This window comes from Rhea americana, unplaced genomic scaffold, assembly GCF_003343005.1.
Source record: "Rhea americana isolate MKP2758 unplaced genomic scaffold, rheAme1 scaffold_195, whole genome shotgun sequence".
In the NCBI taxonomy this organism is placed as follows: Eukaryota; Metazoa; Chordata; class Aves; order Rheiformes; family Rheidae; genus Rhea; species Rhea americana.
The window spans coordinates 877,791-894,307 of NW_028186094.1; the positions used below are offsets into that span (position 1 = coordinate 877,791).

Sequence of the window (16,517 nt, forward strand, 5' to 3'; positions counted from 1 at the left end):
TCTTTTCTCATTCACTTGTTACTTCTGTAGCTGAGGATACAGCACTGTCAAAAGAAAAACTAAGTTAAACGTTCACTTTATTGCTCTCTTTGCGCTCTGAAGTATAAGTCTCCTTTCTGTGCAGTCCTTTTCATTTGCAGTAAATGATCCRCTTGCTCTTCAAATCCTTCTTGAAGTGAATATTTTTCCAATTAGATTTGGAGTCCTTTCCTGTTAAGTCTTCCCCTCATGAGGATACAAATTCATGATTTTTATGATATGAATATATAAAAATTCATGATTTTTATGAACTGAAGATACTTTTTTTTTTTNTTTTTTTTTTTTTTTTTTTTTAATTCTGCATCCTAACCACAGAGTTCAGCTGTGGCTGTTCATCCATTTCTTAGGCCTTTAAAATCAGAAATCTTCCTTACAAACCCACTTTTGCTTTAAAATTTCATTAATTTGCAGTGATGTAACTTACAGTTCCCTGCTTTATTTTCTACAACCTGATCTTCTGTATTTGCATGACTTACAAAAGCAAATAATTTTTAAAAAAAACAACACAGAACAAAACCACAAAGAACCTTGAAAACCACAACCTTTTGTTGTGGTTCAGTGACTATCTGATGAAGGAATTCATTCCCTTTTACCTGTAGGGATATCARGAGACATTTCTAACAGCATTTGTTTCTGATCTCTATCAGAGCAATAAATATTTCTTACATTGAGTTGTCCTGAGGACAATATTTACTTTTTTAATAATATCACAGTGATTTCTGTTCATAGCTATATGGAGTCATGGGGCCTGTAGACAAGTCCCGGCTTTCTCTCAGTAAAAGCAGCTTTCCTTTCCTTTCCCAAAATCAATTTTGATCAAAGTAGATACTGCTTTTTTCCCTTTTATTTCTCTTCGGTCAACTAAATTGTGACTATCTGATGCTTCCCAACCATCTTTACCTTTGTTTCTTTGTTCAATGTAATGTGTCTCCTTCGGTGTCCGGTTGCAATTGCCCTTCACCATATTTCTGTTATCCCTCCGGTACCCATTCCTGCCCTGCACCAGTAGTTCAGCTTCCTGCCGTGTTGCTGTCAGGCTCCTGGTATTTGTCTATAAGCATTTCAGTTCTTTCTCCAAGCAGTGTCCCCACACACGTTCACACTGTGGCTTTGCATGTTCTTCTTGCACTTGGGACCGTGAAAAGGACCAGCCAAGAGTGCTTGTGGCCCRTGTGTACCTGCAGCCTGCCTGTGGGCTGCAAGGCTCAGGAAACACTGGTTACTGATAAGTAACATCTTCATTGCTTCTTATTGACCATACTTTATACTGCATCCAGATAGGACATGGTCCTACTGCCAACTGTATCACTTTGCTGGCTTCCATTCACATCTGTGTTAGCACTTTCATTCTCTGTGTTCATCCATCCACTGGTATTTTGTGTTTGGTGTTTATCCATCTGTAAAGAGGCATGATACTGCCTAGCCTGATGCATAYAGTGCTGGAATAACTGTGCCTCGACTGTTGTATACAATACAGAGAACCTCATCATTGGAAAGCATTTGGAAAAGAGCAGCAGTGACATCTGGGAAGCTTGAGGGATCTATTTAGGGGAAAGTTAAAAATTCAAGTACAGTTTAACCAAGCACTGTGTATGTCATAGAGTATTTGCAAACTGTCTAAAGGTTATGAATGTTTGAAAGGCGAAGAGAGTGGGGAGAAGCAGGAATTGTGTGGGATGAGCCAAGGAGTAGAACTAGGAGAAATAGGATTAAATTCATCGGTAGAGATGCTTGAGGGGAAGTATGGCAAACAGTGCCTAAGATTCTTTGTTAGGTTTATTCCCACTCTTTCATATCTAATAAAAATTGAAAAAAAATGTTAAGCCCTGACAGATGTAGCTGGGTTGTAGTTTTAACAGGCTGTTAACAGGCTGGGGGTGGATGCGAGTCTGAAATGACTCTAGCAGGACTGAATTTCCCAGAAAGTCTCCACTCCTAAATAGGGATTGTTCTCTTTTCCTAGACAGAAGCAGTTCGTTAGACGGCACTCTGCAGGGACCAGGCCGGGGTACAAAGCGATATTCCCAAGATTCCCCTCCATACAGTGCTCCTCTCTCCCCCAAGTTACCAAAGAATGACCGTCACCCTTTGGAAGGTGAGCACAGCATCTCTTCCCAAAGCTGGCTGTTTATGGTGGCTTGTAATGGATATAGCAGAATTAGATTTGCCGTGCTAACTTAAGCCATGGGTTTAGGAAGTCTGCTTTTCTTTGTCTCTGACGTGGATCAATGCTTGATGTTTCGGAAGGAATTGGAGAAAAATATTATACACCAAGGCAGGTACACAAACAGGTTGTGTAAGGCATATGGAATGCAGGGAGAATTCTTTCTAATACTCATAGTGATCATCTAATACCATAAAACATAATACATAAATCTGTATTTTAGCTTCCATTGATTTACAGAATCACAGAATGGCTGAGGTTGGAAGGGACCTCTGGAGATCATCTAGTCCAACTCGTCCCTGCTCAGGCAGGGTCACCTAGAGCATGTTGCRCAGGATCGTGTCCAGGCAGGTTTTGAATATCTCCAGAGAAGGAGACTCCACAACCTCTCTGAGCTACGTGTTCCAGTTCTCTGTCACCCTCACATTTTCTTCATAGTTTCCTCATATTCAGGTGGAATTTCCTGTGGTTCGGTTTTTGCCCATTGCCTCTTGTCTTGTTGCTGGGCACCACCGAAGAGTCTGGTCCCATCCTCTTGACACCCTCCCTTAAGAAATTTGTAGACATCGATAAGATCCCCCCTCAGTCTTCTCTTCTCCAGGCTAAACAGGCCCAGCTCTCACAGCCRTTCCTCATAGGACAGATGCTTCAGCCCTCTGATCATCCTCATAGCCCTACGCTGGACTCTCTCCAGTAGCTCCATGTCTCTCTGGTACTGGGGAGCCCAGAGCTGGACACAGTACTCCGGATGTGGCCTCATCAGGGCTGAGTAGAGGGGGAGGATCACCTCGACCTGCTGACAACACTCTTCCTAACGTACCCCAAGATACCATCAGCCTTCTTGGCTACAAGGGCACATTGCCGGCTCGTGGTCAACTTGTTCACCAGGACTCCCAGGTCTTTCTCTGCAGATATTAATGGTCATAAAAGTATCCAACTGCTTCAGTCGGTCTCCACCTGAATTTTCGGATGATCAGTTGCTGCAGTGTGTTCTACAGATGTTAATCTGAAGAGAACCTGCTGCCCTTTCCCAGATCCCTTCTTGTTCTTTGCGGTCACTGCTGAATAGCACAGCTTTATATTAGTATAGGCTTCATTAGCTAAACCAAGCTACATCTTGGCTCCTAGAGCAGTACTGCTTTCTGCAGTGCCAGGCAAGTAACGCTGGGGCAGATATGCTGTGCAATGTTCTCAAAAGTGATTGCAGTAATGTACTCTTTGTTATGTGGTCCATAGGTTTTGCATGCATGTGTATAAGCAAGTGGGAGCTTTCCAGGGAGTTCAGGTAGTTAAAGGACTTTCTGACCCTGAGGAGGAGCCTTCAGTAAATACTCCTCCACCTCTCCTTTTGTTTCAAATTGTAAACACTCTGTAATGTGAGGACGGAGTTTCAACCTTACTAAAATCCTTTTCATGGATTGTGAAGTCTGCCAAGTGTGATTCTTTGTAATAAGTTGCTGAAAAAAATTGCTGGAAACTGTTAGTTGATGAGTGYTCAGTGGTTTTGTGGTCTCTTAGTGTACTGTTAGATCCATGGTTTTCCTGGTTCTTAATGAGTTTGCTGGGCTTGGTTTGTTGATCCCAGATTTGAGATACAGCCTCCCATGTGCTGAGATGTCATTTTAGTCTCCATCACTTACCATTGCCCTGTGTTCTCCAGTAATATTTAGCCAGTATCTTGTCATAGAGAGACAGTGAATTTGCACCCTATGATGGACAGAACCCTTTGGCCTTATAATCTAAACTGACTGAAGTTGTAAGTTTGGCACATAGCTGATCTAAAGAACAAGGTGAACTGCCGAAATGTCTCACCTATTCCAGTGTATTGACAACTCAAGCGTTGTTTCTTAATGCCCACTCCATTTCTAATCTCTAGATACACCTCCTTTCTGATCTCCATGACATCCTCCTTTAAAAGGTCAACCACTGTACTTAGGTAACCACTAGAAAAAAAAATGTCTGCTCCTTCTCCATAAGCAGGTAGATGTGCAGTATTTTGCCTGTTCTTGAAGTTCACTGGTATGGTCTAAAGACTTAGGCATTGGTTAGGTGGCAGGTGTGTTGGCCTCTTTGTATTATCAGTGAAAAGTGAAAGGCTCCTGTAATAAGTAATTCTGAGTGGGAATCTCTGTTAGCTTGTCCACAGGATTGATTCTTGGTCTACTTTAAAGTCTGTTCATTTATCTTTTGCCCTWTAAATAAAACATGCCATCCAGATGCCCAGGTTACTCCAGCCTCTTTTGTGGAAGTAGAGACAAGTGGGCAGAAGGTGAGCCTTCGTATGGCAGTGAAGATCGTTTTGCATTCTAAATGTCCTCCAGCACTTTGGTCTTGATCCTGATCTGTTCTTGGACCTGGCAGGAAGTGTACAGGGAAGARAGAAATGAGGTGCAGTTCCAAAGAGCTTCTAAAAATTGATTTTTATCCCACAAGCCATCAGCTAAAAACCTGTTCTTCCTCCTTCACYGTGAAATTTAAGTTCAGGCAGAAACATTTATATTTTAGTGGATGTATTTTAACCCTATGAGTTGGAAATACTTAGATATTCAATATTTCTTGAGGAAGGAAGTATGACTTCTCATGATGTCRTGATGACATCATGAGACAGCAGAGCATATGTTGGTTTCAGAGGTGTGACAGACTACAGTACCTAAACAGTTTCTAGTGTGCCAAATGGAAGCTAGTGAGTAGTCATAGGTGCCCTTGGTAAGAAGTCAGAAAGACGAGGAGGGGATTTCATTTCTTGCATTGTTTTTCYTCTTACAGCTATTGTCATTTATGTAGCTTTTTGCTAAAAAGCTGCACTTGCAGCACAGTGGGGACCTGCTTTTCAGAGACTATAATTTGTTGGAAACAGTAAGTGTTTAGTAGTTGTGTACATCAGATTTGTGCTTGTGGCCAAACTCCGTATTTTAACAGTAAAGCTGCACTCTTGAGTCATAGGCCTATTTGTTTAATTAAACTTTGTTTAATTCTCTTAATTAATTAACTCTTCTTGCCTCTCCACAACTAATCTTGGCATGTTTTCTTGCAATGCTCCTGTATTTAAAACACCCATCTGTATAGGAAAATACACATAAGAACTAACGATGTTCTCCTCACTCCAAAGCTGGCTATCAGGAGTGAGAGAATTCTGAAGAAAGCCCTGAAACAGTCTGTGCGCTACTGCTGCCAGAAGCATGATGTCTTTTGACAGAGATCATTCACAGACCTAGTCATCGTTCTCCTCCTGCCTTGTTTTTCTCTCTCCTCTCTGTGAGGGTCATTCACTCAAGCTGTTCTCTGTGCGTTTGTATTTTTAAGAAAATCCTAGAGCTCTCTTGCACTGACTTTGCTGAAAAACCTACAGCTTTACTGTAATGTTTACTGCAGAGCCAAGCACTTACCAGTCCAGAAACAGGTAACCTGAGGATGAACATGTAGATTTAATTTTGTCCCTTAAAAAAAAAAAAAAAAAAAAAAGGAAGAAGAAGAAAGAAAGAAAGAAAAAAAAGCAGTCTGTAGATGCATGGCCTCATACTGTTTTTTGGATGTACAGACATAAGCGCATGTAAGAACACGATCACACGATCACATTTTTAAGGAATGCATCATGGTGCATTCAAATCAGAAAAATGACAGTGTGATGATTGTTGGGTAAGAATCACAGAATCATAGAATCAGTAAGGTTGGAAGGGACCTCTGGAGATCATCTAGACCAACTTCCCTGCTCAGCAGGGTCACCTAGAGCATGCCAGACAGGGTTGCATCCAGGCGGRCTTTGCAGATCTCCAGAGAAGGAGACTCCACAACCTCTCTGGGCAACCTTTTCCAGTGCTCCGTCACTCTCACAGTGAAGAAGTTCCCCCTCACGTTCAGGCGGAACTTCCTGTGGTTCAGTTTTTGCCCAKTGCCTCTTGTCTTGTCACATGAGACGACTGAAAAGAGTTTGTCCCCATCCCCTTGACACGCTCCCTCCAGGTGCTTATAGACATTGATAAGATCCCCGCTTAGTCTTCTCTTCCTCAGGCTAAAGAGGCCCAGCTCTCGCAGCCGTTCCTCATAGGGCAGATGCTCCAGCCCTCTGATCGTCTTCGTAGCCCTAGTTAAATACGTTCTGAGGGTGATTTCTGGCTCCTTAGTGTTGTACTAACATGAACCTATGCATTGCTTTCCCTGGGGTCTTCCCAGCTTCCCAAGCTGTAGTCTTTGCTAGTTCTGCTCAGAAATGCACAGAATCACAAAATACTTGGGGTTGTGAGTGGCAGGTAGTAGGTGCCCTTGGCGGTAGGTGCCCTTGGCAAGAAGTCAGAAAGATGATGAGAGGATTTCACTTCTTACATGCTAATGTTACTTATGTAGCTTTTCGCTAAAAAGCTGCACTTCCAGCACAGTGGCGACCTGCTTTTTAAAGACTGTAATCTGTTGGAAACAGTGGGTGTTCAGTAGTTGTGCAAATGTATGTGTGGCCAAACTCCGTATTTTAGCAGTAAAACTGCACTCTTGAATCCCTTACCAGTTTCGGTTCTAGGTGGGCCTTAGCTCTCCTGACCCCATGCGTGTTCAGACTGTGTGTCTATATTCTTTGTGGGTCACTTGTCCCTACAAGCGAAAGCTTTTTGTACACTTCCTTTTTATGCCTGAGTTTAGTCAGGAGCTCCTTGTTCATCCGTGTGAGTCTCCTGTCACCTTTACTTGATTTCTTACTTGTTGGGATGGACCATTCTTGAGCTTGGGGGAGGAGATCTTTGAATATCAACCAGCTCTCTTGAACCCCTATTCCCTCCAGGGCCATAGTCCATGGGATTTTTCCAAGCTGCTCCCAGAACAGACCTAAGTCTGTTCTCCTGCAGTTTGGGGTTGTTATCCAGCTTTTAGCCCTGCCCTGTCTTCTGAGGATCCTAAATTCTACCATCTCATGTTTGTCTCAGCCAAGGCTGCCCTGGCCTTTACATGTCTGACCAGTTCTTCCTTGTTTGTAAGTATAAGGACCAGAAGAACACCTTTACTCATCAGCTCCTCAGTCACCCATTTCAGCTAATTGTCACCAGTGCACTCTAGAAACCTCCTGGATTGCTTGTGCCCTGCTGTGTTGTCCTTCTAGCAGATATCAGGCTGCTTGAAGTCCCCCATAAGGACCAGGACCTGCAAACATGGAGCTTCTTTCAATTGTCTGAAGAAGGCCTCATCTAGTTCTCCTTCCTGATCGGATGGTCTATGGCAGACACCTACCACAATGTCACCCATGCTGGTCTGCCACCTAATTGCTAACCCGTAAACTCTCAGCTGGGCCCTCACCCTTCCCCAGGCAGAGCTCCATGCAATCTTACTGCTCTCTCATATAAAGGGCTAATCTCCCTCCTTGCCTTCCTGACCTGTCCTTCCCTAAAAGCCTGTATCTAYCCATCACATTACTCCAGTTCTGTAAGCAATGCCGCTATGCATCCATGATTCCTTTTGCTGACAATCATCCCTTTATSAAGCTCTGGTGTATTTTCATTATCAGTTGGGCATGCATATTTGCCTGACCCAGCAAATCTTGGTCAGGTGTCCTGGATCTTCTTGGTGAATTGGGATGGTTTTACCTCACAGAGGGTGCTTGAATCCCTTGGAGGATGGAGCCCTGCAGCATAGACCTGTTTGCATACCCACATTTCCGCTGTGGCAGCCATAGTTTCCTTTTCCTTTTATAAATATGTCCAGATTAATGTACCTGCTAATCATTCTCAWGCCACTGCACTTTCCTACAAATCGGACATCACCCTTTTGCCTGGATATTCCAAAAAGCTTATGTTTAATGGGAAGTAATTTGTGTTTAACAAACTGCTGCTGTCGGAGAGGAAAGCAAATGTAGTTCCTGCAGAGAAGCTCCTAGTGCAGGTCTGTCTGGACTCGAACAAGAAAGTGCTGTCTCAGCCTGGGCCAGAGCAGCCCAGCTGAATTGTGGGCTTTTTTGCCTAGTCACATGCTGAGAGTGGATGGTGGYGAGAGTGCCAAGCGGACATCACAGTCTGAGGTCTAAAAGCTGTTGAGTTCTTCCCAAACTTTCTTGTTAAGTTGATGCTGCTGTGCAGTTAAGGAAGATGCMGCTTGCCAGCGTCCAAAGTAATATCTGAATACTGCAGAGGCTGAGCTCTTTGTGGGCTATTTCCCTTGAAAGCATGTTGTTTTCTGCCTTTTTCATCTTCCAGTTTCAATGCTGTTGCACTCTACATTTGAGTAGAGATCCTGGGGGCAAGTTCACTCTGAGGCAATCAGACCATAGCTTCCCACACTTTACCTCATAAGGCTATAAAATGGTAATGCTCCTCTTTTCCGGCTTTCTGGCAATTCAGTCAAGCAAATGCAAGGCTATCATCTCCATCATTGCAACCCTCCTTCCTTTGGGTTTTGTTATCCTGGCTGCATCTGAGGCATTTCTGCCTTTCTTGGCTTTTCAGGTCTCTGCCACTTTAAGAAACCAGCTGGACATGCTTAAAAAGCTTGTATAAAAACAATGCTGATCTAACAAGTCTGTTACTTGGCCACCTGTGCTGTAGCCTGGCACACGTGTCAGTAGTTTCCCATGTGAGTAGATGTTTTTATTTGCTCTGTATGTATCAAACAAGGATTTATGATTCAAGACTATTGCAGAATAACTTCCAAAGCTTCCTTCACTCCTATCCTGCACTATTTTCCCTGCAATACTGGGTTTTTTCCTGCTTTTCCTGTGGTCTGTGAAGTCCAGGGAAGAAGTCAAGGCCTGGCAGATGCAGTTTCTCTGRTTTAATTTCTCCATCCATGTAGCCTGCTGCAGTGTTTGAATGGCAGCAGCTCAAAACTATGAACTGTTCTAAGAGTCTTTTTGCAAGCACTAGTAAACGTACTCCACATCCCGACCAGATGTAGTAGCATAGTCCAGACTGTAGTACATGGGCAAAACACCTTATTCTAGGAACTGTTTTCCTCTTTCACTGTACAATTTGCCAGATTTTTCATAATAAAGAACCCAGGTATTTGAGTATGACTCCTGAAGCATCAGGTCCATCTGGACTGAGACTAAGTTGTGCTGTGCTATAGTAAAATCTACTAACATGTGCTCCTAGGATGAAGTTTTCATGGTATAACAGTATGGGAAAGTCTTTCATAGATACAAGATTCACTTGCTAATSTACAGACCAGGCTCAGCCAGTACAATATAATATCCAGAATAGTTTCCTCAGTCTCTCTGTCCTAACATTGTCATTCATAGCTGTAAATTAAACGTATCTCTGGAGGAGAAGGTGAGAAAGCCAGTCTCACAGTGAGACCACTGCATGGATAGAGCTTTCTGCTCTGTCCCTCCTGTGTACATCACAGCAGTGGGGTCTTCTTGCAGCTGGAATAAACAGCTGAACAGTTGTAGTAGGACTTGCAGCAGCTTGTGTCCAGGCTGAGGTCTCATCTTTCCTTACCTCTGTGTGTACCATAGTCAAAGGAGAACAGTAGCCTGGAAACAGAGGATGTTGGTCGCCAGTTTTGTTAGGCAATTAAAAAGAGCCCAGCMGGGAGTTGGAAGAGATCAGTATCTGATTACTAGTACCCTACTTTTGAGGCTAGAGGATCAGCCTGTGTGAGAGCGTTGGCTGATTGTGACAGTGTGGCTGAGGTTCAGAGGAGGCTCTCCAGCTCACCCTGTCTGTATACTGTTATCCAGTCTAAGGCATGAGGTGCTTAGTAAAAATATTCCACAGTCCCAACGAGCTGGGCCATTTCCTTGGATGTTAGCAAATAAAAATGTGTGAGATTTGATTGGATCTTTGGGAATCTCCCTGCCCAGCTCAGAGCTGATGAGTTCTGTATCTGTTGACATCAAGAAATGTTGTCATTACTCAGAACAGGCAGCTCTCCACCGTGCCTGCCAGTGGCCTGCTGTAGTATCAAAGGAAGGTCCTGTGAAATCAGTAAGAGGATGTGGGAATGCAAGCAGAAGCTGGTGTTGGCAATAACAGAGTAGCCGTTGCTCAAATCTAGGTATCAAACATTATCACTGCTAACTGGTTGGACTGTAACTTGTCAAGAAAACACCAGGCTGCAGCACTTCAGCAGTGCATCTTTCTGATTTTTGTGCTTTTAGAGACCACTAGTCCAGTTGTTTGAATCCTGTTATCATTGCTGCATGCAAGCGCTATGCACTCAGTGGCCTTTGCTGTAGTTCTGTTCTGCTTTCTGCTGTTGGATCGTAATTTTGGACAGCGTGTGTACTAATTGCAGCTTGGTGCCATTCCAGGTGAAACCTTTGTCCTGGGAGATGGCCTCCCAGGTCCCCTGGAACCTCGCCTGGACCCCATGGACTCTGCCTTGAACTCTGTCAATTCATCAAGCCACAGCAGAAGCTCCAGAGACTATCGCCTGCAGGGATACAGGCACCTGCACCAACCCTCTAGCCTCACTCAGGGCAGTACCTCTGCCTTGCGTAGGCTTAGCTCTGGGGGTAAGAGAGTTAAGAAGCCAGCCCTCCGATTGTAAATTTGGCAATAAAGGGCTTTTCTAACTCCAGTTACATCTTTCTAACTTCAGCAAGTACCAGAGACTGGCCTCTACACTGTTAAACAGGTAGTCTGTTAGGTTTAACAGTAGTTCTAGAGACATGACAGATGGGTGGGTGGAAATATGGACAGATGACGCTTGCAGGGTCAGTTACTTGTTTAATGACTAGATGGGGATTGGAGGTCAGTAGATAGGAATGAGTAGGTAAGAGCTGAATTTGCAAGTATGGGTTAGAGGATGTATCCACCGGGACTGACAAAGTGATAAATTGGTGTCTGAATCAGAGAGGATGGATTGGGAGTGGCCAGGGAGTTGAGAACTGTCTGATTAGAGTGGGAGATGGGATGGGTGTCCAGGAGGATGAATGGATGCGTGAATGATACTCACATATAGAAGAGTGTATGGAGGAATAGGGGCAGGAGAGCTGATAATTGCAGTGTATCAGCACATGTGAAAGCTAAGTGTTTGCAAAGCAACAGTATAATTTTATGTACATGGCATCAGTAAAGGCTTCTTACAAAACCAGGTAACTAATAGCTTGGTTTTTCTGCTTCTCCCCACATCTGTGTGTACAAGTAATGCTGCACAGAGGAGCTGAAGCAACAGGCTGTGCTGATTCCAGCAAATTGAGAAAGGGATTTTCATTAACTCCTGAAGTGTTTAAAACATCAGGATTTTGTACGTAGGATTTCTGTCCAACAGAAAATGCAACCTATGAAAACATGAAATGACTTTGCCATGTTAAAGTTGCTAAAGATGGTATTCTGAGTGGAGAAGTGATGGGAAGGGAGAGATGGTATTTGGGGAAACAAGTGGGAACAGAGGATTGCTTTCAATAAAGGTGGAAAATGTTAGCAGATGGGCAAGGAAGGCAGAGAGTAGGAATGTTGGGGCAAACCTGAGCTGAAAGAGGGTGAGGGAAAATTGAGTTTTAGCAGAAATAAAGGGGTTGGCTGTAGAAGGCTGCTGTGAAAGTAAGGCCTGAAGAGAGGCAATAAGGCTTGGGAGCTAGACCTGTGCAACAGGATTCTCTTGGATGTGGTTTGGATGTGCCCTCACATTGTCTCTGCCACTGCTTCAAAAAAGGAGACTGAATGGTAGATTAAATGTGAATAACTGCTGGAATGATGCTGTAGTCATGCTTTCAATAACTGCTGCTGTCTTACAACAACACCCTCCAGGTTCAGACAGATATCTTGGATCTCGAGATGTCTCGCGGCTGAACAGCCGAGACCCCTCGTCTTGGACAGTGGAGGAAGTGATGCAGTTCATACGAGAAGCTGATCCACAGCTGGGACCCCATGCYGACCTCTTTCGAAAACATGTAAATATGTCTGTATAAATGTGTATGAATGCAGAACAGATTATCATGTGAGGAAAATCTAGGGAATTCTGAAGAGCAGTAGAACCCTGTACACCAGTCAAAGTTTTGTCCTATGAAAAACATCCTCATAAATCCTGCTAGTATCATGTTCAGGCTTGGGATTCCTCTTTCTCAAGTCTCAGAGAAGACATGGTAGCCCGCTTAAACCTTCTACTTCTGCTGCCYCTGTGCATATAAACAGTTCAGCCCTTAGCTGGATTTAAATCTAGTATTCATAGCACCAAAAATACACAAAAATGTTTACCCTAGAATCTTTAAATTCACCTTCTAGTGAGAAAACATCTCTACTGTTTTGGTCTGTGTGCATTTCCTTATGTGTAAAATAGCTGCAGACACAGCATAGAAATTGTACTGTTAAAGTTACAAAAATACTGGCAGCTCTGCATCCCAGTTCTTACCAGGCAGTTCATCTTTCCTCTGYCTTTTGATTCATTCCATATTATACCTGGTAGTACTTCTGCTGATGAAGCTGAGACAACACTGTCTCTTTTTTTAACTAGTTTCCATTTTAGAACCACCAGTAATTGAAAAATATTTGGTTTAATTATGCAAGAGAGCATTCAGCCCTCTGCTGAGAGATTAAAGTCCTCTCTGTTGGCTATTCTGAGAAAAATTTACCTTTMATTTTAAGAAGAGAAAAACAGAACAAACTTGGTAGTGGCAACACTACTGGACAGGGTTTTCTGTTTTCCAAAAGGTTGKGAGGGGGTCTTGATTCTCATTGATAAATCAGTTAATATTTTCTTCATGGAAGCTGGGCTATCAGCAACAACTTGTCCACTCCAAAACTCTGGGTGAGCCAGAACAAGATAATGAGCAGGAATGCTGCAAGGGATGTAAGGTCTGAAAATCATCTGTTAGCAAATGCTAAGTACAAAGCTGTTCTGCAATTAATTCAAGCTTCRTATCCCTCCTTTCCTGAGCCTCAGTGAGGAGCACGTTTGTCTCAGCTGTAAAGCATCAGACACTTGGAATCATCCCTACTGAAGATGAGATGCTGTGTTTCCATGTTCCTTTGCTAGTTGTAGGGACTTCTAGAAACCCCAGAAATCCATTTTACACATAGTGGCCTTCTCTTTGGGTTAAATTTTTTATTTCATTTTTTGCCTCTATTTATGACCTTGATTTTCAGCGTGGTTATTTTTCTCCTTTTCCTGTGATAAAGTCTAGTGTGCAGAGTGCTCTATGTATCACACTAGGACTGTTCTGAGAGTCAGTGTTATCTTCTTCCAGAATGCTTCCCCTGTAGTGCCTTGGGTGGCGATGCCAGACTGTTCCTGTGCACTGCCATTGCCTCAAGAAGGGTTGAGTGCAAGCGTGCAAGGTCAGAAAGGTTCATGATTGGAGATCTGTGAGTGTCAAAGTCCTGTGCAGCCCTGATGTACAGCTAACGCAGTTTGCTCCATTTATTAGCACCCAGGAGATTCTTCTACTTTGGAGCAGCTTGTTCTCCTCATCCCTTTCTTTTCCTTGTTCCCTGTGTCCATTCAGGGTGTACTAATCCCCAGCTTGACRTAGCACCTGTTTTTTTTAATTACTGGATCATCCAACAGAACGATTTCAGTAGATATCCTGGCACCAAACAGTTGTCAAAGGCCTGAAACCCCAGTGCTGCAGACAGGGCAGGATGCAGAGGACTGCTTGCACTGGCGATTCTGTGGTTACATGGAACCCATTTCCTTTGCTTCTGAATTGTGCTCTTGTGCCCAGCGATGCTGCTTTAGCCATCACCTCTTTGGGCATGATCTGACTAAGCAGAGAGGATTTGGGCTTACAAGTGTGAACGGCAGGGACCTGTCCTGTAGGCACTGTTTGATGGGCTGCCTTAAGCAGCATTTCGTGCTGGGCAAATAAAAACCAGAATGAGCTGTGAGGACAAAATCCTGTCTTGACCCCAAGGTGGCAGCAGGCAGCCAGAGCCAAAAGGCACTCATTTGCCTGGCAGTTCTCTTGACAGCTTGGTGTCACCCTGGACAGTTTTGGCAATGACAGGCTGGAGAGCAGAGACGGTCTCACACTGGTGATGTTGTTTCTCCTTCTTGCAGGAGATTGATGGGAAAGCCCTACTCTTGCTGCGGAGTGACATGATGATGAAGTACATGGGGCTGAAGCTGGGGCCAGCCCTGAAGCTAACCTATCATATCGACAAGCTAAAGCAAGGCAAGTTCTGAGAGGACATTTGGCAGGACGGATCCTGAAAACACTGCTCCTGGCCATACATATGCGCACTCGCCTGCAGACTGGTACGCATGCACACACACCCATTTATGCCGCAGATGGACATCTCTCAGAAACACCCTGGACTGGTGCAGGGATCCAGTCAGCCAACTGCCCACTCCTTCTCCTGGCAGCCAGGCCCCTGAGGCCTTTCGGAAGGAGATCGACAACGTGTTGGCCATGGGGCTTCACACCAAACTCAAGTCGTGGATGTCCTGTTGGAAGCAGAGAGACTGTCTGTGCTCCTGAGCCAGTGTTTCTCTGTGATTTCCTGGTTCCTCTRCCTTGGGACTGGAGGAAGAGCTGCTCTGGATGGGAGTTTTGGCGGAGCCTTTCAGGGACTGGGCTGTTATGCTGGATCCTCTCCCTTTTGCTCTGCTGCAGAAGTGCATTGCTATCATGTTTCCTACCAGCCCTGCTCTCCTGGCCTTGCCCGCTCCAGGTGATCCTYGATTCCTGTTTCCTCAGCTCACGTCAGATGGACAGTGGACCCTTGGATGCTGGACACTTTGCACTTCCCTGTGCCATTCTGGACAGCCAGGCTGAGAGGGAGATGGCGCCTGGGATTCACCCTCAACTCTCGTCGTACTATGGCTAGCTTAGATCAACAACCATCCTACAGCCAGTCTTCCACAAACAGGTGGGAGCTGCAGCACATGCTGAAGTCCCACCAGCCTGCTTGCCCATCCTTGGGCACGCTCACCTCCCTTTGGAGAAAGAGCTGTGTCTGCCCTTAACTTTGGACCTTCCTTGTGCTGATGACACTGGGCTGAGGATGGAGGCCTTCATATTTATTTCTGACTGGGGAGGCCAGGGAGGAAGCATGACTGAGATGATGCCATGTGGCCAGCACACAACACTGCTGGGGAGCGTGGAGCGAGCTGTGGGGAAAGTCGATCAGGTGCTTGGCTGGGCTTCGGTATACCTGTGGCCAGGACAGGCCCTCCGTGCTAGCATTTGGGTTGGCAGTGGAGGCTGGCTGGATGCTGCAGGACTCAATTGATCCTTCTCTCCTTTTTGTTTTTGTTTTTTTTGGGGGGAGGGGTGATTTTTTTTTTTTTTTTTTTTTTTAATAGGAGTTGTCTGTTTAAAATGATGAAATGTTTTTTGTACCTATTGTTGAACTCTCAACCCTTGGAGATTTTTAACCAGAAATGTAAAAGTTTGTCTTTCCAGTGGGCCCTCTTGGTCCTCTGGTGGTTATAGTCCGTCCCAGCTCAGCATGTGCAAGAGAATGTTGGGTCTGGGAGTCAGAGGAACCCAGTCTGGTGACCAGTCCTTGCACTGCTCTTCCTACAAGGTCCTAACCAGGAGCACCTGTTCGTTTCAGACAGTCTAATGTATTTATTTTTGATGGCACTTGAGCAGTAATCTGCTCTTCCAATTGCGTTGCTGCAGCTGCAATAAAAGTACCTAAGTGGATGCCACACGGTCCTTCCCAAATGCGGGCCTCTGGCTCATAGCAGCCTGGAGCTTACTAACCCTGGCTCGCTCTRAGTCCAGCCAGGGATTCTGATGGCAATGGACTTCCTGTCCCACTCTGCAACCTTTCTGTAGAAACAAGGGCTGCACAAGGCCCTGGAGCATCTTGTGCCCCAGCGTGGGACAAGCCAGGGAAGAGCTGACTTTGTCTTTACTGTTGGGAGAGTCATGGTGAAGGTCTGGAACTGTGAGCTTTCTCGTGACATGTGCACGCTCATGCACATACAGCACACTTATGTGTGCACACATGCTTCCTTTCTTTATTGACCAAAGGGTTGGAACAGGGGGAAGCYACATTGCAAGCACTTCTTTCTTTTCTTGCCCTTAGCTCACCCCCTTCTACGTACAGAGAAACATCTTATACCCTCTTCTCTTCAAGCCTCAAGGGCCCAAGCCAGCAGCAGAAAGGGCTCCTGTGCTGAACAGGCCCACCAGTCTCTTGCACTGGGTCAGGTTTACCCCTAAGGGGAAAATTAAAAAAAAAACCCAAAGTAATAAAAAGGCTTTTTGTTGTACAGCAAAGTCTCAGCTGCAATCCATACTGCACCARTGTGGTCTGAGGGAGATGGGTCTCTGGCCACCTCGCCGAGCCCTGCTGCTCACAGCACTGGCCCGGAGACACCCTCTCATTTTTACCCCCTGCTGATCTTGCTGGCCCATTGCAGACAGGTCCCTGTGTGGGGTCAGCCAGTGCTTTCCTCTGCACTTATTTTATGTTGATTTGTTTATAAATAAAAAAGAATA

At 44.8% G+C, this 16,517-nt stretch overlaps 1 protein-coding gene across 4 annotated transcripts in view; it reads left to right on the forward strand.

Annotated features, from left to right (window-relative positions):
• The window catches only part of SCMH1 (Scm polycomb group protein homolog 1), an 80,961-nt gene extending 64,444 nt beyond the window's left edge, over positions 1-16,517 (forward strand). For 2 of the 4 annotated variants that reach the window (XM_085302962.1, XM_085302963.1), the window contains exons 12-15: positions 2,003-2,134; positions 10,431-10,634; positions 11,872-12,014; positions 14,120-16,517. In XM_085302962.1, coding sequence (XP_085159088.1) covers positions 2,003-2,134; positions 10,431-10,634; positions 11,872-12,014; positions 14,120-14,245 — 605 coding nt within the window. In that variant the 3' untranslated portion in view covers positions 14,246-16,517. Of the gene's footprint in view, positions 1-2,002; positions 2,135-10,430; positions 10,757-11,871; positions 12,015-14,119 lie in introns of those variants that run through there. The other 2 variants (XR_014895588.1, XM_085302964.1) reach the window with 2 other exon arrangements.